Genomic DNA, 25,253 nt, shown 5'->3' with positions numbered 1-25,253 from the left:
GAATCACCATTGGTCCTATGGTTACTCCCCCCTTCCTTGGCCATAATAAATTGTAACAATTGTTTGGGTTCAAAAAATAGGAAAGATTTTCCTTCTAATGAGATACAGCACTTAGCAGGAAATTTTAACACAAAGGAAGCACCAGAGCAATGGGGTAGAATCGGACTCCGACAAAGCCAAACTTTTAAATGAATACTTCTGCTCGGTCTTCACTTGCGAGGCGCCGGGATCTGGCCCTCAGCTGCCGACGAGGGAAAACTCGGAAGACCCGTTTCGAAATTTTGAGTTTACGCCCAGCAGTGTCTAAGAGGAGCTATCAAGACTCAAGGTGAACAAAGCTATGGAACCGGACAAACTACACCCCAGGGTGCTCAGGGAGTTGAGTGACATCCTGGCGGAACCGTTATCTGCGCTCTTCAATCTTTCCCTAAGTACAGGAAGAGTCCCGTTGGATTGGAAAATGGCTAATGTCATTCCACTCCACAAAAAAGGATGCAGGACGGAGGCTGAGAATTATAGACCGGTGAGTCTCACATCGATAGTGAGTAAACTTATGGAAACACTAATCAAACGCCAATTGGATACGATCCTGAATGAGGAGAATCTACGAGATCCCCATCAACATGGTTTTTTTGAAGGGAAGGTCGTGCCAATCAGATCTGATGAGCTTCTTCGACTGGGTAACAAGAAAGCTGGATATAGGGGAATCCCTGGATGTCGTGTACTTAGACTTCAGCAAAGCGTTTGATAGCGTCCCACACCGCAGGTTATTGAGCAAGATGGGTTCAATGGGACTGGGTGAAACATTAACCGCATGAGTTAGGGACTGGCTTAGAGGTAGACTTCAGAGGGTAGTGGTGAACGGTACCCTCTCCGATACGATGGAGGTGATTAGCAGAGTGCCGCAGGGCTCAGTCTTGGGCCCGATCCTATTTAACATCTTCATAAGAGGCTTGGCTGAGGGGCTTCGAGGTAAAATTACATTATTCGCCGATGACGTCAAACTATGCAACATGGTAGGCAATCGCACAACAGATGAAAGCACAGTGCCCGACAAAAGCTCAATGCCCGACAGTATGACGCAGGACCTACTCCTGCTGGAGCATTGGTCAAAGACTTGGCAACTAAGTTTCAATGCCAAAAAATGCAAGGTCATGCACCTTGGCAGCAAAATCCATGCAGGACTTACACCCTAAATGGTGAGATCCTAGCAAAGACTGTAGCAGAACGTGACTTGGGGGTGATCATTAGCGAAGACATGAAGACTTCCAATCAAGTGGAGAAAGCTTCATCCAGGGCTAGACAATTCATGGGCTGTAGCCGTAGAAGTTTCGTCAGCCGTAAGCCCGAGGTCATAATGCCTTTGTACAGATCCATGGTGAGACCTCATCTGGAATACTGTGTACAATTCTGGAGGCCACATTACCAAAAAGATGTTCTGAGAGTTGAGTCGGTTCAGCGAATGGCCACCAGGATGGTCTCTGGACTCAAGGATCTTCCGTATGAGGAACGGCTGGGTAAGTTGCAGCTGTACTCACTCGAGGAATGCAGAGAGAGGGGAGACATGATTGAGACGTTCAAATATGTCACAGGCCGTATCGAGGTGGAAGAGGATCTCTTTTTCCTTAAAGGACCCACGGCAACAAGAGGGCATCCGATGAAAATCAGGGGTGGGAAATTTCATGGCGACACCAGAAAATATTTCTTCACCGAAAGGGTGGTTGATCGCTGGAATAATCTTCCACAACAGGTAATTGAGGCAAGCAGCGTGCCAGATTTTAAGAAAAGATGGGATTGGCATGTGGGCTCTCTTCATGGAGGTAGTTAAGGGGTGGGCCATTAGTGTGGGCAGACTAGATGGACCATGGCCCTTTTCTGCCATCATGTTCTATGTTTCTATGTTAGGTCTAAACCAGAAAAGTCTTTTCTTCTCTTCTGCATCTCACGAGAAATATACGACAAATTATTGAACCCAAAAAAGTTTTATTCATATGTCGGAAATAAGGTTGAAAAATCAAATCCCTGTCAAACTCTAAGGCAAATGAAACAATAAGGGTAGTCCTCTTAGTTATTATTTCCAGAGAGCTTTCCAGAAAATGTGTTAAGTAAGTCCACTTATATCCGGTTCTGCTGGGTCTGTAGGAGTAGAGCTTTCCTGTTTCTTTTCCAAGGTAATGTATTGCACTCTAACGATAGGCGGTAGGCTTTCTTCTGGTACTAAAAGAACTTCTTTTAAGTATTTTCGGACCATTTCCAGACCAGAAATCATAGGAGACTTTGGAAAATTCAAAAACCCGAGATTATTCCTCCTCTGTTTATTTTCCATAAATTCAAATTTTTTATAAATAAAAGATCGCTCTTTAATAGTTTCCAATTCCTGTGATTTAAGTGAATTGATCTGGTCATCATGTTGCTGTATTTTTTCATCCTGCTCTTTATTTTTAATTAAATTATTTATTTATTTTTTAAATCTCATTATGCTGCTAGCCCGTTATCTTTATGTTCATAATCCTTTTTTGGATGCAGTATTAATTTTTACTTTTATGCTTATTCTCTTTTAGTTTTAGTCCACGTACTTTTCATATGCATTTTGATGACATCAGCAACTTATCTACACTTGTCATTTCCCCATATGCACCATGCACTCAGTTTTACTTTTTATGATGCTTTTATTACATTACATTACAGATTTCTATTCCGCCATTACCTTTCGGTTCAAAGCGGATTACAAAAAGAGTTATGGAAGAAGGGTTACAACGTTAGATCAGAGAAGGTTTCCAAGAGAGGGAAAAGTAGGATCTGGGGTTAGGGAGGGGATGGTAAGAGGGGGGTTAAGCTTTATCATGGTATTAAGCTTTATTAAGGGATTCTTGAAGAGTATAGTTTTTATTTCCTTTCTGAACATCTTGTAGTCTGGGGTTGTTGTCAATAGGTTGGAGACTTGGTTGTCTATCTTCGCTGTCCGTTGTATAGTTTTTTCCGTTTTACTTCTTTGATTGGGGGGTAAGTGAATGGGGTGTGTGTTTTTCTATGCCTGGTAGAGGTGGTTTGGATGAGGCGGTCGTTTAGGTAGGTTGGGCTGTCTCCATTTATAGTTTTAAATAGTATACAGTAGAATTTAAATTGTATTCTTTCCTGGATTGGAAGCCAATGAGAATTGATGAATGCCTCAGTAATGTGATCATGTTTTTTCAATGAATAGACGAGTCTCAGAGCTGTATTCTGAATTGTCTGTAGTTGTTTAATCATTATTGCAGGGCAAGGGAGGAAGAGGATGTTGCAATAGTCTAGGATACTTAGGATTAGAGATTGTACTAGGAGCTGAAATTGTGTTTTTTCATGTATTTTTTTAATTCTAAAGTATTATACAATATTCATACATTATATATATATTTTTATATTTTTTATCTTTCCTTTGTGTTTTTGTTTTTAATTTTGCGCCTTTGTGACATCATCACATTGGCCACACACGCCATCACCAGCATCTACTTTCCTTTTTAATCCCTTAGATTTTGGGGTGTTTTTTGTTTTAGTCACGACACTACCAGCATTTTCCCGCAGTGTTTGGATTGGTGAATACCTCTGCTGTTTTGACTTGCTTTTAGCTTGTTTTAACTAGTTTGATATTTTCAGCAACTTTTCTACGGTTTTTTTTTTCCGTTTCAATTAGTCTGTAGTTTAAACATTTTAGACTGAGAGAATATTTTTTTGTTTTTTACAGTCAGTAGCACTGTATTACAAGCTTGGAGGTATCAGTTTTTTAAGATTTTATATTTTGTCACCATTTTGGATGTTTATTTGGAGTACACTTTTCCTTTTAAAGGGTTTTGTAGCAATGTTTTGGTATTTTATATATGATTTGTATATATTCTTTGTATTTCACAATATGTTTTACTTACCTCTTGGGATTTATTTTTTATTATTTTTTTTTTTAAATAGCCTTTTTTTAGATACACACATCAGCGCCATCTACTGGGTATGTTTGGTATTTATTTATTTTCTCTGCTCCCTCAGTAACACTATATGGTTTTACATTTTTTTATCTGGTATATTCATGATCATTGTTTCAATTTTCTTGTTTTTATTCTTTATGTATTTCTTTATATGTGTACATTTTAATATGATTTTTCATAAGTTTTACAGATTACAAGTCCACCCCTGAGGAAGGCTTCCTAGTGGAAGCCGAAACAAGGACCGTGTAGGGTCCAAATAAATAAGCAAAAGGACTCTATGTAAGGCTTGGATTTTTACATATGTGATATGCTTTTTATCTTGTGATTATTCTTAATAGATTGCAATTGTTCCAGAAGTTGATGTGCACAGTCCCTTCGCCGCTTGGTTTTTTACATATGTTGATTAGCGCACTGTGCCGCACTGCACCAACCTCGCTCTTTGGTGTTTAGGAATACTGTAATGATAAATGATGCAGATATTATTACCAAATCAGATATTGGGTTTATTTTATCATACTAACTTTCGGAAGGCATCTGCAGCAGGAGATATCGTATAAAGTCAGGCATGTCAAATGTACATCTCTCTTGCAAATATGATTCTCAAAGAGTCTATACTGGTGTGTTCCTTTTTATACCTTCACACTGACCAGTATGACATTACACTTGTCAACCAATCAGTCGACAGAAGCTGTCCTTAGGTATGAACAAAGAAATTCCTTTACATAGGAAAAAGTTTTACAAATCATATTTTTGTTTGCATCAATTTCTGAATGCACAACACAATGAACCCTTTTTAATTCTCAAAAAGTTTAAATCCAATAGCCTTTCTGTGTTAGACGAAAACTTGTTTTGAAAAAACTGACAGTTTCTCAAGTTTCACTGTCACACAAGAACAGAAAAAACCCAGACAACCCCTCCCCCTTAATGAGAATTCTATACCTGGCCTCTCAAAGACTGGTATTTTTATGGTAACAGTTTCCCTGGCTTTAACTTAACCATTTCCAGATGTTGCCTCTTAGGCTCTCTTAAAGTTTCTTGAATCTTATATATGTAAAACATTTGAAATTAAATACAAATCATTCTCTCACCCATCATTCATACCACACATCACACATTCAAGGCCCCAAACATCCACACAACATATTTCATTCATATTTAATGCAAGAAAGCTTTTCTTCTATACCCAGCATTGGAATGCCTGGACCATCTGTTAATACTTAAGCCATGAGGTTTCTCCTATTTCCCATGGGCATTCCACACAAAGAACACTGGCAATCCCAGGCCTTGTTTTAGCGGAAAAACTTCAGTTTGTTTTACCCCAAGAAGAAGCATAAAGAAAGACAGAAACCAAGATGGAGGAAGATTATACAAAATGGAGTCATTAATACCTCTAAAAGTGTGTCATGTATATCCTAATTTCCCATATGATCTGGCTAAATAGCAAAATACATAAAAAGAATATTGTTATACTTTTCCTTATCTGTAATGTTTTTCTGGCCTTGGCTACATCCATATTCAGATTTTCATGCACCCACTTTTCTGTACGTTTCTATTGGGCGTGGCCTTAACTTTCATATGTACTTCTAACTAGTTTTACCCAGAACTATACGAAAAGCAAGCGTTTTTACTCCACAAACATGTCTTGCACACTATTCATTCCATTAACGCATTATAGCACCCCCACCAGCCAACAAGTGCCAACTCCACCTCAATGTGATATGCTTTTTATATTGTGATTATTCTTAATAAATTGCAATTGTTCCAGAGGTTGATGTGCACAGTCCCTTCCCCGCTTGGTTTTTGTTTTGTTATGCTCTGTGTGAGTTTTCTTTTCTCTTGTGGAGTAAATCAGTAGAAAGGCCATCTGGGCAAACGGCTGATCTCTAGACAAACCTAGTCTAAATGACTGAGTAGGACCTGTAATTTTTCAATATCAGAAACCAAAAGACAGTAAGAGCAATTCTATACCTGAGTGCCAACATTTATGCACCAATTCTGTGTATAAACATATAGAATACCAGCACTCTTGCAGGTAAGCATAAAGTCATGTATATTATGTGGCAACAAAGTAAGTAAATGCTATTCTATAAGTGCATAAGTAGCATAGTGCAGAAATGAAAGGGAGAATTTGTCTGGTGGGGGCATGGGAGAGATAGAGGCCTTGCTGCCACATAATACACACAATTTATGGAATACATTAATCCCCCCCCCCCTTTTTTTATTTTTTTTTTACACAAAACCGTGCAAGAGGATTTTAGCATTGGCTGGCACACTGAATACTCCGTGCTGCTCCAATGCTCATAGGAACTCTGAGCATCAGAGCAGCGCAGAGCATTCAGCGTGCTGGCTGGCGCTAAAAACCTATTGTGGGGGAGGGGGTAAGTTTTATGTGCACCCTTGTTGCATTTGGTCATGCATACTTATGCCAGATCTATAACTGGTGCACATGTGGGAAAATAAATATAAGGCACATCGATACTGGGTTATGCTAGTTTCTGGGAGCCCGGCTTATACTATATAACAGTGTTTCTCAACCTTTTCAAGCCAAGACTAACTCAGTACTCCCGACCAAGTTCTACCCCAGACCAGCCCAAACTCCACCTCCATAATAATAGTACTAATTGTAATGGTGGGGAGCAATGCTAATCATACAAAGTATTTGTACTGATTTAGTCACTATGGGCAAGTTGTTTCACACGGTTCATAGACAGTAACGCGGAAGACAAAGGCGCGCGTTGACAACTGAGCGCAAGACGGAGGCGTGCGCCGAAGAAAAAGACTGTTTTTAGGGGCTGCAACGGGGGTGTTTGTTGGGGAGCCCCCCCCCCACATTACTTAATACATATCGCGGCGGCGTTGTGGGGGGCTTGGGGGGTTGTAAACCCCCACATTTTAGTGAAAACATAACTTTTTCCCTAAAAACAGGTAAAAAGTTAAGTTTTCAGTAAAATGTGGGGGGTTACAACCCCCCAAACCTCCCACAACGCCCCCACAACGCGGCGCGATCTGTATTAAGTAAAGTGTGGGGGGTTCCCCCCTACACCTTCCATCGTAGCCCCTAAAAACAGTCTTTTTCTTTGGCGCGCTGCGCTCAGTTGTCTGCTCGCGCCTTTGTCCCGGCGCGCTTTTGACCTGACACCGTTTCACACACATCCCCTCCCTCTTCTAGTGAGCTGACATCTCCCCTGCCTTCCTCCTTTCTAGCCCCCCTTCCAATCTAATATTTCTCTCTTTTCCCTCTACCAATCCAATCCTACACTTGTACGCTTCCTCTCCTGTGGACCTCATTCCCTTCCCCAACCACATCCAGGATGCATCTCTCCCACCCCCTCTACTGCCACATCCAACATTTCTCCTTCTTGTTGAACTGCACTGCTCCTTCGGTCCTCAGCCCCCAGCAGCACTCCCTGCAATGGACGGCACAAGCAGCTACCTACACGCTGCACGTTGCTGACTCACAAGCCTCCCTCTGACGTCAACTCAGACGTCAGCGAGAAGGCTTCTGGGTCAGCCACTTACGTGCAGCATCTGAATTGCTGCATGCACTGCCCACCAAATGGAGCGCTGCCGAAGGCTGAAGACTAAAGGAGAGTGCGGCTCCAAGGTTGTCACACTGTGTTGGGGGCGGCACGGCAAAGCAGAGATTTGAAGCGGCTTCAGTGGGCGGGCAGGAATGTGAGATCCCATGCGGTGGTGGCGGGATTTAGTGGGAATTGGCAGCCAGGCCACATACTCCCCTAGGGTACACACATTGCGTGTTGAGAAACACTGCTATAAGGGAAGAACAGACGCTGCACAGGAGTAGGGGTGGTGGTGGGTGAGAAGGACAGATGCTGCATGATGGGAGGGTTGGAAGGACAGATGTTGTACATGTGGGGCTAGGAAGGGAGGGAAAGAGATGCTGCCAGTGGGTGAGGGAACAGGAAAAGGTTATTGTTGGATATAGGTGTGGAGTGAGTGGGAAAGACATGGTGCACTTGGGGATAGGAAGAAAGAGGAAAATTGAGCATACTTTAGAGAGAGAGAGAGAGGAGAGAGGTAGAGATGCATGGGGAGAGAAGGATAAAAGGGAGAAATGTTGGATATAGTAGTGGAGAGGGAACAGAGGGGCAGATTGAAGGGGATGCAAGGTTGAGGAATATTGGACATAGTGATGGAGGGAGAGGTGTGACATGGTGCTGGAGAGGGGTGATAGAAGGAGAAATACCAATAGAGACGCACTGGTTCAGGGAAGCCCAGTTATAGAAATTCCTCCAATATCATTAGAAAGGGCTCCATTTTTCTAGCTATAAAATAGTATGTTCCTCCTGAGGTCCCTTCACTATGTCATGTGCTATTAAGTCCCATTGAGTATTTAGATACTAGATATGGATAAACGTAGCCAGTTACACATTTGTCACAATGAACATTTGGAGTTCATAGAAACTTACGGGGAAGAATCAATCTGTATGTACTGATCTGGCTATTTTTGCTTGCATTTTTTTCAAATATTAGCAGACTTGTCAGTCTGCTTGCTAGTACATCAAGAACTGTTTTGTGAACTGGCAGTCTGCCTTTTTTCTAGAGAGCTGCACAGGAATAGGAATTGCGGGAATCCCAATGGTATAGAAGAGGTTGCCATAGGATTCCCACAAGAATATAGTCAAAATCTCCGGTGACTCAAAGATCATTCCAAGCCTCATCTTTGGAGCACCAGAATGAGGCTTGGAATGTATGAAGGCAAATGGAACACAAGCCTGAGGCTTGAAACACTCTTTGGTTGATTTAGTGAATACCATCCAAAAAACCATGGGAGGGTGTTGGGAAGTAACAGAGGGTTGCAAGCAAGTAAATAATAGCATTGACTCCTGTGGGTACTGCTTGGGATGGAGGAGATTAGTTATGGAGATGGAATGGTCTTAGTGGGTATGGGTTAGATTCCATTGGGGATGAGCGGGAATGGGTGAAATTTCTGTCCCTTTGCAACTCTCTACATCTTTCCACTAGCCCTTGGGCTATGATTTGTTCCTGACTTGAATATTCTCAAAACTCCATCAGTACTTCACCTCTCTCTACTCTTGCTAATAAGCAGCTAGGACACGATGGACCAAATCCTACTTTCTGGAAAAACACAAGAAAAATAAGACCCCTAGTTAGCCTTAAGGAGATTTGGTGTCAATATGAACGTACTCGTAAGCAAAGGAGTGAACAGACAGCATCCCTGGCACTTCTCTTACAAACAAGGCCTCTTTACATAAGAACAGCCATACTGGGTCAAAGCAATGGTCCATCTAGCCTAGTTTCATTTCCAACAGTGGCCGTTCTAGGTCACAGTACCTGGCAAAACCCCAAATAGTAGCGACATTCCATGCTACCGATCCAAGTATAGCAGTGACTTCCCCCATGTCTGTCTCAATAGCAGACTACAGACTTTTCCTCCAGGAACTTATCCAAACGTTTCTTAAACCCAGCTATGCTGACCACTATAACCACATCTTCTGGCAACAGTTCCTGTAATTAACTATTCTGTATGTATAAAAAATATTTCCTCCTATTTGTTTTAAAAGTATTTCCATGTAATTTCATTGAGAATCCCCTGCTTGGTGTACTTTTTGAAAGGGTGAAAAATTGATTCACTCTTACTTGTTCTATACCACTTTCTAAGAAAGGGGTGGGCAACTCCGGTCCTGTCGGGTTTTCAGGATTTCCCCAATGAATATGCATGAGATCTATTTGCATGCACTGCTTTCAATGCATATTCATTGGGGAAATCCTGAAAATCTGACTGGATTCCGGCCGAGGACCGGAGTTACCCACTCCTGTTCTAAGATGAGCTCTTTTAAAGTGGTGAATGAGAATGCATTATCCTTCCTTCTAAACTGGTAGCTGCTGTTCAGCAGACAGATTGTTTAATCCAGGGCTGTTCAAGTTTGATCCTCGAGATCTACTGGCAGGCCAGGTTTTCAGGATATCCACAATGAATATGCATGAGAAAGATTTGCCTGCACTGCCTTCTTGGTATGCAAATCTCTCTCATGCAACTATTGTGTCTTAGCAGAAGTGAGCTATGTGCATGATTGACCCAGCAGAGGCATTGCTTATGTTCTTATGTTATTTAAAACAGTGTTTCTCTACTCCTTCAAGCCAAGTACCCCCTAAGTCTAACAAATATCAACTGAGTACCTCCACCCAGGCTCCGCCCCTGACCCCACCCCAATAATAATAGTTCTAATCGTAATGCAACTTCTTCCATCCATTTTTCATATACCAACAATAAAATCTTATTAATTCATAACGGTAACTACAAAATAAAAAAAGTACAGCGTATGCCAAGAAATTTTATCATTTATATTTGGGGGGAGTTTCAGATGACTTTAGGTTCAAACAATTTTTTATTGATGCAAACAGTACATACAACGCCAGGGCACCCCAAGGGTGCATCATATACAATAATATAACAAGCATGTACAGAAGAAGAGTTCACTTCCCCCTCCCCATTCGCGGTTTCGGCATTCGCGATTTCACATATTCGTGATTTTTTGGGGAGGGAGAAAAAAAGAAAAAACCACATAGTTTAGCCTCCCCCCCCCCCCCCGGTGTCCCAGCCTTACCTGGTGGTCTAGTGGGCTTTCAGGGCAGAAGCGATCTTCCTACGCTTCTGCCCCGTGTAGATTGCCAATAAGAAATGGCTGTGGGGAGTTCCCGTCATAGTCTCGAGAGACTACGGGAACTCACGGCAGTCATTTCCTATTGGCGATCTGCACAGGGCAGGAGCGTAGGAAGATCGCTCCTGCCCCGAAAGCCCGCTAGACCACCAGGTAAGGCTGGGATGCCGGGAGGGAGGCGGGGGTGGGTCAGAGCCAGACCAGAAGATATTCACGGTATTTCACCATTCCCGGTCCGGCTGTGCCCCTATCCCCCGCGAATCCGGAGGGAGAAGTGTAACAGCAACCAAACTGTCCCCCCCCTTCCTACTCTACAAAGGGCGAGTGAGACTAATGAGGGCAGAAAGGCACTCCGAGGCCCTGGACTCTTATGAGCCTCGAAGATGCCACACTACCCCCTCCCCCCACCTAACCCCACTTATCATATCTGTGACTAAGTGTCAGAACCTTTCAGTACCTCCCCACCTCCCCTCCCCAATCCCTATCCCCTCCCCCCCAGTGGTACTCTTCACCCTGCCCTTCAGATGACTAAAATATACAATGTCATCTCAGTAACAACTATAGTAAAACAGAAAAATATAGACAGCATATATGAATTCTCAAACGGACACATTTTTATCACTAAATTAAAAATAAAATCATTTTTCCTATCTGTGTTGGCTGGTGATTTCATGAGTCTCTGGTTGCCCTTCCTTCTGACTGTGTATCCAATATTTCTTTCTGCCTCCTGCATGCTTCCTCTTCTCCATTCCCTTCCCCAACTAACATCTCTTTCTCTGTCCCTTCATGAGTCCAACATTTCTCCCTTTCTCAACCCCCAGATCATGTGCAGAATTTTTCATCACTGCCCCACCAGCCCCATGTTCATTTCTCCTTCTATCACCCCTGTCCAGCACCATGCCACATCTCTCCTTCCATCACTGTGCCCCATATTCCTCTCCCTTGCATTCCTTTCAATCTGTCCCCTCTCCACCACCATATCCAACACTTCTACCTCTCATCCTTCTCTTTCCCATGCATCAATACCTCTCTCTATGCCCAATTTTCCTTTCTTCCTTTCCCCATGTGCCACCATCTCTTTCCCTCTAACTCACACCTAACAATTCTCCCTTTCTATTCCCTCCCTTCTATGTTCCAAGTTAGTGCCTCCTTCCTCCCTCCCTTCTGTGTCCCTTCCTTCTGAGTCGGGTTCATACCCCCTCACCCTCCCTGCCTTCCAGCTATCCCAGAATCGTGCCCCTCCAATGCCCCCAATGCACTCCTTCCCCTCCTTTCTCGCAGAAAGATTGTGTCCCCTTGTTTGAACCACACTCACTCAGTCTGCCTTCAGCAGTATGTTGGGGGACGCTGCATGTGGTTGATCCATGAGCCTCTGATGTCAGCTCTGATATTGGAGAGTTTTCCAGGTAAGCTATGTGTAGCATGTGGACCGCTGGTGGCTGCGTGTCCCCCTAACTGCCCAACAAGCTGGTGAAGGCAGAAGAAACTAGTGTGGCAAGGAGGTAACTGGGAACCTTCCCGCTGACCAGGAAGGCTTTTCTCTTGAGGTCAGCTCTGACTTCAGAGGGAAGCCCTGTGGGTTGGCTTTGGGAAGGAAAGTTGGGGGGGGGGGTAAGTTGGGGGGGGGGGTAAGGATCCCCGGCAGTGGGCACAGCAAGGAGGGATCCCTGGCTGTGGTAGCAGCAGTGTGGCTTCTATGGATGGGTGGGCAGGGAATATGCGCTGTAGTAGCCATGCCGCACCCCAGGGGTATGTGTACTATGTGTTGAGAAACACTGGTTTAAAACATTCAGGATTGGGGAGGAGCACCAGTGTATCCATTTAAGATTTATTAGGCTGCTGAGGTAGCAGATAATTATTAAATAAAGCTCCTTTCTATTTCTGCCCCCTTCCCAGGTCTTAATTGATAATGGGTGTATACATCTGAAGATATTCGTACCCCTTCCATATGAGAACAAGAAACCGAGTCTCACAAGCTACCAGACAGACAAGGCCCGACATGATGAAATTTGTTATTTCTAAGCCTGGGTGCTGCAATGCAAGGCGTGCCTGAAAATTCCATGCTTTTTAATTATCAAACTAGAGAACATAAAGGTTGATTAAAGTGAATGTGTCATTTTTCTTGGTGTTTTGAAGTCTTTGTATGCATCTTCCTTTTTTTTTTTTTTTAAGAGGGTCTCAGCTATACAGTATATACAGTAGAGGGTCTCGGCTATACAGTAATTGGATTTATTGCCTTGCTAAGTAAAGTAGTGGCTCCTACTCTCACAAAATACTTCAGCTGTTCCTCATAATTTTCTGCTATTTTAACAGCTACATCCTAGACAAGGCAAAGCTGAAATATTTGCCAAATCATAAAGCACTAGTACCTCCTTTCTGTGTCCCTGCCCCATCCTCTCACCATGCTGAGTCTCTCTCCTCTGTGTCCTTATTCTTGCCTTGCCCCTTCTTCCCACAGGTGTCCAGCATCATCTTTCTGTTTCCCTATCTCTGTGTCCATCATCACCCCTTTGTGTCTCTCCTTTACCATGCCAGCTTCTTCCCTCACTCTTTCTCATGCATAGCTCCCTCCCCAGGGCAAGCATCTCTTCCCTCCCTTATAGCTCTCCTGCTGGAGGTCCATAAGTGGCCCCCTCTTTTCCCTCCACCCACAGGTCCAGTATCACTCCCTCTGCTTCCTTGCCCTTTCTTCCTATTCCTCCACCCCACCCCCCCAAGGATCAGCATCTCTCTCTTCAACTTTCCTTACTCCCCCCCTCCCACCTGTGCCTCCAGCATCTCTCACACCCCTTACCCCACCAGTCCCTACAGACCATCAATTTTGTTTATACAGTGATACCTTGAAATCCGAACTTAATCCATTCCAGAATCCCTGTTTGAGTTCCAAAACGTTCGAGTTCCAAGACAATTTTTCCTATTGAAAATAATAGAAACTGGATTAATCCGTTTCTTGGTCCCACAAACCCAGATTTTCAAATAAATTTAACAGTAAACACACAGTTTAAATTTTCAGGAGATCTCTATAGCAACTACATAAATAGTATTTTGAGAGCAATCAGCTCTCCGATTTAATGTGATAGCTCTTACTGTAAATTCACCCATAACGTAGAAGATCATTATACGAATCACCCACGTTTCAACCGTCCCTCCCCTTCTTCCTGTTTTTACTTTCAGTTCTTTCAATGAATGCCCCCTGCAGCAGATTCCCCACTTGGGCTATCAAAAGCTTTGCATATCGTGCCCAAAGCTCAATGCCACTTTTCCAGTCCCGTAGGAAACCCCGAATGTGTTAAAAATTCACCTGCCTGAGGCAAACAAAGGAGCAAGGTCGATCTGCAGCAAGATGTGCAGGGAGGGGGGAGGGTAGAAGGGACGGCAAGAGAAGGATGGCAACGACCAGGTCAATCTATCTGTACCCTAGTTGAGGGAGATCCTGGCTTCAGCGAGGTATGGGGTGTCACTTTTCGATCGAACACTCCTGCTGGGCCAGTGGTCTGTCTTAGAGAGTTGCGCGGGGACAGAAATCCCACCCGTCCCCACCCGTCCCCGCCAAAGTCCCACCCGTCCCCGTGAGGAATCCCTCCGTCCCCACCCGTCCCCGCGAGGAATCCCCTCCGTCCCCACCCGTCCCCGCGAGGAATCCCCTCCGTCCCCGCCCGTCCATATAAACTTCAGAAATAGTTATTTCATTTAATTATGCTACTGAATTAAAGGCTCTGGTAGAAACCCATTTACAAATAAGCAAAAAGACTTTATTAATTTGAAAATATTAATTGGGAAGAATACATACTTTGCAAATGGGTTTCTACCAGAGCCTCTAATGTTTATAAATTTTTATCAACACAACTAATATACTACTTTATCCTGAAGCAAAATAAAAAAAAAGAAATATAATTCTTTTCCTACCTTTGTTGCCTGGTTTCTGCTTTCCTCATGTTCTCATTCAATTCCTTCCATCCACTGTCTCTCTTCCTTCTGCATCTTCCATTTGCTCTGTTACTGTGCCTCTCCCTTTCTTCCCCCTTCCAAATTGGTCTGGCACCCATCTTCTTCTCTCCGCTCCCCCATAGTCTGGCATCTGTCTTCTTCCCTGCCAGTGTCTTCTCCCTACTCTCTCTTCCCCATTTCCTTTCAGCGTCCTTCTCCCCCCCATCTTCCCCATGTCCTGTCAGCGTCCTTCTCCCCCCTCTGTCTTCCACATGTGCTTTCAGTGTCCTTCTCCCCCCTCTGCTTCCCCATGTCCTTTCAGCGTCCTTCTCCCTCTCTGTCTTCCCCATGGCCTTTCAGCGTCCTTCTCCACCCACCCCCTGTCTTCCCCATGTCCTTTCAGCGTCCTTCTCCCCCCTCTGTCTTCCACAAGTGCTTTCAGATTCCTTCACCCCCCCCCCGCCCTTCCCATGGCCTTTCAGCGTCCTTCTCCACCCCTTTGTATTCCCCATGTGCTTTCAGCGTCCTTCTCCCTCCTCTGTCTTCAAGTGCTTTCAGAGTCCTTCCCCCCCTCCTCCCGTCTTCCCCATGGCCTTTCAGCGTCCTTCTCCCCACTCCTTCTCTACCGCCCCGGGTGCAGTACAGCCGGCCAGGTCCCCTTACTTTTGTGGCACTTCCCCGACCGACTGACAACAGCCCCGGTCCGACAAACCTCCCTGCCCTTAACTGCGAATCTAAATTACCTTATTACAGCTGCTGTAAGAAGATAATTTAGATTCGCGGCTACAGGGCAGGGAGGATTGTCGGACCGGGGCTGTTGTCGGTCGGTCGGTCGGGGAAGTGCCACAAAAGTAAGGGGACCTGGCCGGCTGTGCTGCAACCGGGGCGGGGTGTGGCGGGGCGGACCGCCCCCTCCCTTGGTAGCCACTCGAACCGCGAGGCTACTCTCCTCCTTACCTGCACTGCCTGCAGCACAGAGCCAAACGGAAGTCTTCCCGACGTCAGCGCTGACGTCGGAGGGAGGGAGGGCTTTGTTTAAGCCCTCCCTCCCCTCCGACGTCAGCGCTGACGTCGGGAAGACTTCTGTTCGGCTCTGTGCTGCAAGCAGAGAAGGTAGGGAGAAGAGCCGCGCGACTGAGTACATTCAGCTTTGTTTAAGCCCTCCCTCCCCTCCGACGTCAGCGCTGACGTCGGGAAGACTTCCGTTCGGCTCTGTGCTGCAAGCAGAGAAGGTAGGGAGAAGAGCCGCGCGACTGAGTACATCCAGCCCCGCAGGAACCCCGCGACCCTCGGAGGCGTCCCCACGGGATCCCTGCGACCCTAGGGGGCGTCCCCACGGGATCCCCGCGACCCTAGGGGCGTCCCCACGGGATCCCCGTGACCCAAAGGGGGAACCCGCGGGATGCCCGCGGGATTCCCGTCGTCCCCGTTCCCGTGCAGCTCTCTAGTCTGTCTCCTCCTCTGAAGATGTTGCCATTAATGGGTAAGCACATGTTAAGGATCAGAAAGGATTTGCAGAGGGGAACCAGGAAGCTACGTTTGGATTCCATAGCAGCGTTTGGATTCCGGAGCAAAAATGAAGAAAAAAAAAAGTTTGGATTCCAAGTCGTTCGAGTTCTGGGGTGTTCAGATTCCGAGGTACCACTGTACAAGCAGCAGTGCTGAAATAATGCTGCCTCCAGCCAAGGCAAAGCAACATATTTAAGGGCTGCCATACACAATAGCAAAGTTGGCAAACTACAGGGGTCAAGAGGCAGTAAGAAATGCCAGGCTCAGGGGCAAGGGGCAGAAAGAAAGGGAGAGAGAAATAATAGACCTGGGAGGCAGTGAGCTGGGAATCAATGCATTTAAGAAAGGCAGTTAGGCTTGTAAGCTGGAGAAGGAGCCCTAATGCATGTGAATTGACTTGTCTGCTCTCCATGCTTTCCTGCAACCAGCACAGACACAAAAACACAGAAGCTGTAGAAACAAAGTCAAACACTAAGCACAAAATACACATGGTCCACAGTCTTCTGGAATGCCTATGTGCAAAGTAAGCTCACTGTCCTTATATACCCCATAGCAACCATACTTCCTTTCTGGTACACTGGTGTATGCATGTATTGTGATAAATATTTGTGCCATTCTTGCCTTGCTTAAGTTATTATATGCAAATCAAATCTGAGTTTTAGCAGCAAAACCATCCAGAAATTTGAATTTGGCTTTGTTTCAATTCAACCAAAAATATGGAGTGCCTTTTTGGATAAAACCAAAACTCCCCCTCGCCCCCAAGAGCCAGCTTTAGAAGCGGGAAAACAGGGCAATTGCTGTGGGCCCCTCTGTTCCAGGGTCCTCAACCTGCCTGAAAGCAAGCTGAGGCCCCCTCCCTAGCATCTGCCCTGGGCCCATCAGGTCTAGCATTTGTCCTGTTCCCCCCCTAAATAAAAGCAGACCCCATTCTTGATCTCCCCCCCAAAAAAAAAAACTAAACTGATCACCCAGAGGGCCTTTCTTACAAATCCTGGTGGCCTCAATGGGGTAAAAGCAATACCCTGTTGCTCCTGCTTATGCTGGCACTAGTCAACATGGCTGTTGCAACTTCCTTTGGAAGTCTTTGCAAGATTGGAACTGGCATGGGCAGGAACGATTTGAATCACTCCAGAGACTGAAGAGTCAGCTTGTGCAGGAAGAACTAAGATTGCTCCTGCCCTGGCTAGGCCACTAAATCACCAGGGTTTGCAAAGTAGACCCAGGGAACCCTATAGGTGAAGGGCTGATTTTGTTTGGGGGATTCAGTGGAGTTTGCTTTTGCTTGGGGGAGGGAGGCGATGCCAAAATTGTGCAATGAATTTCAACCAAAGATTCAGTTTCAGCTCAAACTGAAAAAAACAAACCAGTTTGTCACTCTATTGTTAGTACTTTTAAGCTGTTTTGTCATATTGCACTTTGAAAGACATTTGAAGCCTCACCAGAACATTTCATCACGGGACATTTCTTCACAGGGGCACTTCAATAACTGGACACTTCCATCAGTGAGAAACTTCATTGCAATACTTCTACACTGGGGCACACTATCACGGCTACATTTCATCACCTGGGCACTTCATCACTGGCACACTTCATAAGAACATAAGAATTGCCATCTGGGACAGACCAAAGGTCCATCAAGCCCAGCATCCTGTTTCCAACAGTGGCCAACCCAGGTCCCAAGTAGTACACTAGATTTTATGCTGTTTATCCTAGGAATAAGCAGTGGATTTCCCAAAGCCGTCCAAGCGTAGGTGGATGAGTCTGTGGTTAGAACCTTCTAATGTGGAGGTGTTTGAAATAAAAACACTCTGGAAAGATTGAAAGAGTTCATCCACCACTGCAGAGATTGTCAAAGTGAAGATTTGACTGTAATGTGTTGAGATAGTGGATCGAGAGCTTGCGTCCTGAGATGAAGTCTTGCAAACAGAATAACATACACTGTGGAAGTCATGTAACCCAGGAGTACCATCATTTGGCTGAGATGTGCATGCACTGCTTTCAATGCATATTCATTGGGGAAATCCTGATTGCGGACTTTGAGATCCCTGGCCTACATGGATTTGGTTCTTGACTCGTACCAAAGATTTGGCGGGTGGTTAAATGACGATGAGGCATTCCACGACAAGATGGAGGAAAATACATATGTCATGGGGCATGCAGGATATCAACCCGGAAACGTTGATATGGGGGCAGGATACAGCAGAACACAGGGGCAGCATGGTCTTTTCGGCCCAGAACTGGGGGAGGGACGGGGGTGGGGGACATTTATTGGAAGTTTAACAAGTCGATCTTCCCCTTCCCGGATTGTAAGTTTCAACACGTCTGTTCCCAGTGCGGGAAGATGATAAGTCAGTGATGGAAGATGATAAGTCTGATTGCAAAGCTGAATCAAATTCTCTTGTCTTTGCTGAGGGAGGAATGCTCTTAGATGAGCTCTGATAAAATGCAGATTCTAAGAGGGTTGAAGTTGAAATTTGGGGAAATTGATTTTGAACCCCAAATGCTGAAGGAAGAGAATTGTCAATCAACTCGCTATCATCACCCCTTGCGAGGTTGATTCTTTGATCAGCCAATTGTCCCGATGACCCTGAGCCCATGCTGCTGCCACTATAACCAGGCACTTGGTGAATACTCTGGGAGAGGATGCAAGGCCAAAGGGTAGGACTCTGTATTAATAATGGTGCTGCACTACCTGAAATCTGAGGAATTTTCTGGAGGTTGGATGCACTGGAATATGAATATAAGCTTTTTTCAGATCTAGAGAGCATAGCCAGTTGTTGCGATCTAAGAGGGGATATAAAGTTGCCAGGGACAACATACAAAACTTTTCCTTCACTAGAAACTTGTTCAGGCCCTTGCGGTCTAAAATTGGAAGTAGACCTCTCGTCTTCTTTGGATGAGGTACTAGTGATCTGGATTGGCCACCGTGAGAACAGGCTACTGGGCTTGATGGATCATTGGTCTGACCCAGTAAGGCTATTCTTATGTTCTTACTGGAAGTAAAATCCCCAATTCCTTTGGAGAGGTGGAACTTCTATTGCTCTGAGAAAAAGAGATTCCACCTCCAGAAGAAGGGACATTGCTAAGGGTTAAAAGAAAACTTTTAGAACCCTATGGTTATCGATTTCTAACAGCAATAATACAATTGGAGCCGACCTCCAATTGGTTGAGAAGAGGAACAGCGGCTATGCTCACTAGAAGCTCATCAAAACAACTGAGCAGGCTTAGGAGCTGCTGCATGAGATTTCCAAGGGTGCTGTTGCGTCTGCTTTTTCTGCTGTGTTCTAGGAGAAACAGCTGGTTTCGAAGAAAAACACCTTTGATATGAAGAAGGCTTAAAAGATTTAGAAGTTGAGGGCTTAGGCTTGAATTTGACCAAAGCATCCCAATGTTTCTCATGGTCCGTGAGCTTTTGTGTAGCATTTTCAATAGTCATCAAAAAGCTCCTCTCCTAAGCAGGGAATGTTAGCTAATCTGTCCTAAAGATTGATATCAATATCTGAGACTATTAGCCATGCGAGACATCTCATGACCACTGACATAGCTGAGGATCTGGAAGATAATTGAAATGCATCATAAACATCATAAGCAGATCTTGCAATATACCTATCTAAGGTAAGGGTGAAAAATATGATGAAATTCCTGCAGATGTTGAGAAAGAAGGCAATTTCTGAACTAGATGCTTGATATAACAGGAGATATAGAAATTGTAATATAGTACTCTGTTCACCCACATGGAATTTTGTTACAGGTGATGTCCAAATTTGTCCATAGTGTGCCCTTAATGCCCTGGTGGCACTAAGGCACAGATTCTTGATGGAATAGATTTTTTCAAAGTTGACTCCACCATTAATAACTGGTGCTGAAGCTGTGGTTTGTCAAATCCTGGTGAAATTATTTTATAGAGAGTTCAATTTTCTGGGAGCCACTGTAATGGTGAGGGGCATCTCCCAATTCTTGTGAAGAGTCTCTTTGAGAATACCATGTAATGATAGTCTGAGAAGTTCTTTAGGAGGCTCATCATAATCTAAAGCCTCCAAGTATTCAGCACTATAGGCAGTCAGCCTGTAGCTTGACTGGTAGCTTTTCCTAACTAATAAATTTAGTGAAAGTCTTTCAGTAGATTTAGCCCTTGATGGAGACTTCTGTGGAGACTTTTCCAAGGGAGTGTCATAAGCCTCCGTTGTAGACTCAGACAAATCCTCAACTGAATCAGATTGTAAGTCAGCGTCATAAAAGGGCTTTGGTAAAGGGGTGCATCAAGATCGATGTTTGCGTGGAGTCCAGTGCCGATTCGATGACTATGATGAGGTATGACACAAAGCTCTTTTTCTCTTCGAAGAACATAAGGGAGAGCGATGTTTTCTTTTGGAAGCACATGAGGAGGAATGATGCTTACTGGTCTTTGAGCATCAAGAGGAGAAACGACGGTGTCTTGAACTGGATCAATGCCTCAATGAAGAACTGGACATGCGATGTCTAAAGATGGAGCACTGATGCAGTTCTGGGGAACCAAGTACGGTACCGCTAGACCTAATAGACTTATACTGAGGCTGGGCCGGTACCGAGGGAGTCAATACTGGGGTAAGCAATTTGAAAGCATCACCCAACTCCGCTTTGAAAAGCGCATTGAGCTTTTCACAAAAAGAAAGCACCGGTACCACTGGCTTATCTGCCAGTACCATTGGTTGTGTGGCTTGCCTCGGAGAGGGTGACCTCGATGTTGAGGCAAGCCAGAAAGGTGGTTGTCGCTGCTTGGTTGGCATCATGGGACTTGATACAAGAATGACCTGCAATGCCGGTTGGCAAGTTGGTGGCTTCTTATCTGGCTAGGTCTCCTGATGCTGACGTCGAAGTCTTCGACGTTGAAGACTGCAATGTCTTCTTGGTGTCCATACTTGTCTCGGACAACTTCTGTTGAAGTTTATGGCTCTTGATGGAATGTTTCTGCAGGGTAGAACACAGAGTGCAGGATTCTACCTGGAGTTCAGGCCCAAGGCACTGCAAGCACCAACTGTGTGGGTCGTTGATAGAAATTGACCTTTGGCACCTGCAGCAATTTTTGAAGCCTGTTAATGGCCTGGACATGAAGGGAAAGACTGCATCAGCCAAGTTAAACTCGATGGCTGAGAGAAAACTGAAGCCCTAAATGGTAAAAAGCTGCAGGGAAAAGAAAAGAAAAAACAAAACCTCTTCTGTTTTTTTTTACTAATGAAAAAGAAATATTTAAAAGAAAAAATGTGTGCGCGAAAAGGCAAAATGGCAAAAAACTGATCAACGTTCAGAGACATGACTTAGCTCCATGGAAAACTAAGAACTGATGTACCGCGAACCTATGTCAGGCGGGAAGCCACTCATGTCTGCACAGTGCAGGCAGTTCGTGAACTTTCTCAAGTTCTTAAAGTGGCAATGCACTTTTAAGGCTTTGCATACTGGGGCTACATGGATGACATCACCCACATGTGAGAATATGCTGCCTGCTTGTCCTGGGATAATAAGTGCACCTACTGCCTAACTTTACAAAATCAATGGTGCAACTTGTATGTGCTCCTTATTCTTCTGGAAACTTTGTGTCTTGAGCCATAGGCGCCAGCTCTGAGTGCCCAAGCACCCCCAATATTTTTGGGACCTCATGTGACCAGGGGATGACTTGTGACCCAGACATCTCTTCCCTTTCTGTCCATTTATTTATTTCAATTTCTATCCTGTCCTCCTGGAAGCTCAGAATGGGTTACAAAAAGATATTCATAGTAATTTTAAGGACATGACTGGTTGCAAAACAAGGAACATATAGAAGGCAGGATATATAGAGGAGTCTGTCCATCGCCCTCCTTTCCTCCCACCTTCCAATGGCATTCCAAGAAGGGGGGGGGGGGGGCGGTCTGCCCCAGATGCAGTCCATAAGGAGATGCTCTAAGGGCCGATGTCATGAACTTCTTCTGGCAGCAGCAGTGTTTACAATTCACTGCTCATCAGCTTCAGGCATTCCTCTGTTTCTGCAAAGGCAGGACCTGGCAGAGAGAAAGGCCCAAAGCCAACAAGAGCAGCAAGCTATGAACCAGGGAGGGGGAAAGAATTGCTGCACCGAATGGAAAGATAGAGGGAGAAGACCAGGGAAGGGAGGGAGTGAGGGAAAGGAAAGAAAGGAGATACCAGGGCATCGTTTTTAAAAATTAAATAGTATTGTAGTATTTCCTGTGTATACTCAGTTGAGAAATTATGAGGCTCATTTTCAAAGCACCTAGACACGCAAAGTACCTATGTGCTTTGAAAATGAGCCATTATATTAAATCATATGTTATGACACTATCAAGTGACCCCAGCACCATTATCTCCTACACCAAATCATGCACTCCACTAAGGACTAGGTCTTAGAATTGCTTTGCCTCTTGTCAGTTCCTGAAACAGCTGCTTGATAAAGCAGTCCTTGATTTCATCAAGGAATTTATTTCCTTAGTATGCCCTAATGTTACATTTACCCAGTCAATATTGAGGTAATTAAAATCATCATCATTATTGTGTTACTCAGTTTGTTAGCCTCCCTAATTTCTGATAACATTTCAGCATCTGTCTGTTCGTCCTGGCCACACAGACAGTAATACACTTCTCTCACTATCCTTTTCCCCTTTACACATAGAATTTCTACTCAGAGATTCCAAGGTGTGTTTTAGTTCCTGTAGAATAGATATGTCAAACTCTGGCCCACAGTGTATTAAAAGTTGGCACGCTAGACATTTACCTTTCTTTAAACTTTAATCTGGCCCACTGGCACGAACCACTGCTGCTCTTCACGAGTGTCTGCCTTTGCCTGGTCTCCAAAGCAGCCTGCTGAGGATCACAGGCTGGCTGTAGTGAACCTTGCAGGCTGCCGTTTACTTTGATAGCACGTTCCCTCTGACACAATCCCGTACGTCAGAGGAGGAGCGGGACTGGGGCAGAGGGAATGTGCTACTGAGGTCGAAGGCAGTCTGCTTTGAAGAGGAGACCAGGATGGAGGGAGGATAGTAATGGCATGCCAAATCTGAAAGTGAGACCAGGAAAAAGGGGGAAACATGCAGGCCTTCAGGATGGGGGCTGGACCCTGGTGTAGAAGTACCCGGAGGGAGATAAGGAAGGGTCCAGACGTGCATACGCCGGATGGAGGGGGTGGGGAAAAATTAAACAGAGGAGAGGGAAAGAGATGGTAGATAATGGGATGGAGGGAAGGAACAGAAAGGGAGAGAAGTTGACACAAGGGATGGTGTGGAGGGGGGATAGAGATACTGGATAGGAGGGTAGTTGGAAAGAGAAAGGGAAAGATGGTGGACCCTAGGGTGGTAGGGAAGGAGAAAGAGATGCTGGAAAATAATTTTATTTTCTGCTTTGCGCTTACAATATGTCAGATTTGAAATGTGCATCCTGCCAGAGCTGGTGTTAAACAGCGAGCATGAACTAGGATCTAACAGAGAGAGGACATTGTAACCCTATACTTCTACTAAGACTAAGCCTTAGTCATTTAGGGGTCCTTTTATTAAGGTGCACATTTAACGCACGCTAAATCGGTTAGCGTAACTTAATAAAAGGACCCCTAAGTATCTTAATTGAAAATTCAGCCCCCGAATTAGCCTTTTTTTCAGAGTTTGGCCCCTTATGTGATTAAGTTTGACACCCCTGCTGTAGAATATTTAGTCTATAGATCCTCCTTAACATATAATGCTACACCTCCACCAATTCGAGCCATGCTATCACTGTAATATAATTTGTATCCTGGTATCACAGTGTCCCATTGGTTATCTTCCTTCTAACAGGTCTGAGAGATGCCTATTATATCTATCTTTTCATTTAGTGCAATACATTCTAACTTTCCCATCTTGTTTCTTAGGACATTTTAAACAATGTTTGTCATTCCTGTTTACAACTTGCTCAGCTGACATGGATAACTTGCAATCTTTGTATTTAAGGACACCTGGTCTACTATGGTCTCTACTGCACCCTTGCTATTGGGATCCCATCTTCCCTGTTTTGACAATATCTTATAAAGATACCTTGTTCCAAACCATGCTCTTTTATGAGAATGTCAGCCTTCTCCCAGTTTCTAGTTCAAAAGCTTAAGTGTTGATGCCAGCAGCCTGGTTCCACCCTACTTAAGATGGAGCCCATCTTTACAGAATAGGCTCCCTCTTCTTCAGAATGTTGCCCAGTTCCTAAGAAATCTATAACCTCCCTACACCACTGCCTCATCCAAGTAGTGAGACTCAAGAGCTCTATCTGTCTGTTGGGTCCTGTGTGTGGAACAGAGAGCACGTCTGAAAATGCTTTCCTGGAGGTTCTGGATGTTAGCTTCCTAAGAGCCTAAATTTGGATTCCAGAACCTCCCTACCACATTTCCCTATGTCACTAGTAAATACATGTAGCACTCTAAAATCTTATCTAAGAGACGCACGAGATCTGTCATCATTGCAACAGGCAGGCAAGTGACCAAGTGAGCATCATGCCCACCAGCCACCCAGGTATCTACATCCCTAATGATCAAATCTACAATAATGGCCATCCTAGCACTTCCTTCCTGTGCAGAAGCCCTGGAGAAATATTCTCAGTGCAAGAGATTTTGCATCCTCTGGAGGAAAAATATAAGATCCATCCTTTGAAATCTATTGATGTGGTCTAATTTCTACCACACCTGATTTCATTTTATTCATTCTTTCCAAACCAACAGTAGATTTTGGTGCTTTTCTATTCAAATCCACCCCACTCATTACCCTCTAGCATGGAGGTGCATACATACATGGAGACAACAAAGCTACAAAACACACAGCAGACATGCAGGGGTAGGAAAGACTTCCATGAGCCATGCGTCACATGGTTTCCCCACTTATTTTTTTTTTTTACCTAGTAAACAAACCATCTCCTTAAATGATACTTGCATTCCAAGCCCTGAATCTGCTCCAGTTTGGTAATGTGTCTCTGCTAACAGATAAACAAGGGAACCATAAACAAATTTCTGAACATTTTTCAAAAGTAAGATTTTCAGTTTTGTACTGAATGATGCAGCTTGCCTTAGTTCTTGTATGCTGTGTGTAGTGAAAAACTAATTCTGAACAAAAGGAGAAAAAAATGCACCAGGAAAAAATGTGCAGGACTCAAGCTGCACTGAGGCTTTCATTCTACATGAGGAAATGAACTGTCCAAACAAAACTTCTTCCTCCAGATGAAGCTGTGAGCTGAAAGAAAAAGGATGCTG

General features: G+C 44.5%; 1 protein-coding gene across 2 annotated transcripts in view; it reads left to right on the top strand.

The window, feature by feature from the left end:
* The window catches only part of CSTA (cystatin A), a 45,385-nt gene extending 32,660 nt beyond the window's left edge, over positions 1–12,725 (top strand). The window contains exon 3 of one of the 2 annotated variants that reach the window (XM_033943416.1): positions 12,494–12,725. In XM_033943416.1, coding sequence (XP_033799307.1) covers positions 12,494–12,619 — 126 coding nt within the window. In that variant the 3' untranslated portion in view covers positions 12,620–12,725. The remainder of the gene's footprint in view (positions 1–12,493) is intronic. The other variant, XM_033943417.1, reaches the window with a different exon arrangement.
* Positions 12,726–25,253: the final 12,528 nt, after the last annotated feature.

Source organism: Geotrypetes seraphini, chromosome 4 (assembly GCF_902459505.1).
Source record: "Geotrypetes seraphini chromosome 4, aGeoSer1.1, whole genome shotgun sequence".
In the NCBI taxonomy this organism is placed as follows: Eukaryota; Metazoa; Chordata; class Amphibia; order Gymnophiona; family Dermophiidae; genus Geotrypetes; species Geotrypetes seraphini.
The sequence above is the reverse complement of the archived record's forward strand: the minus strand, read 5'-3'. Positions and strand labels throughout refer to the sequence as shown.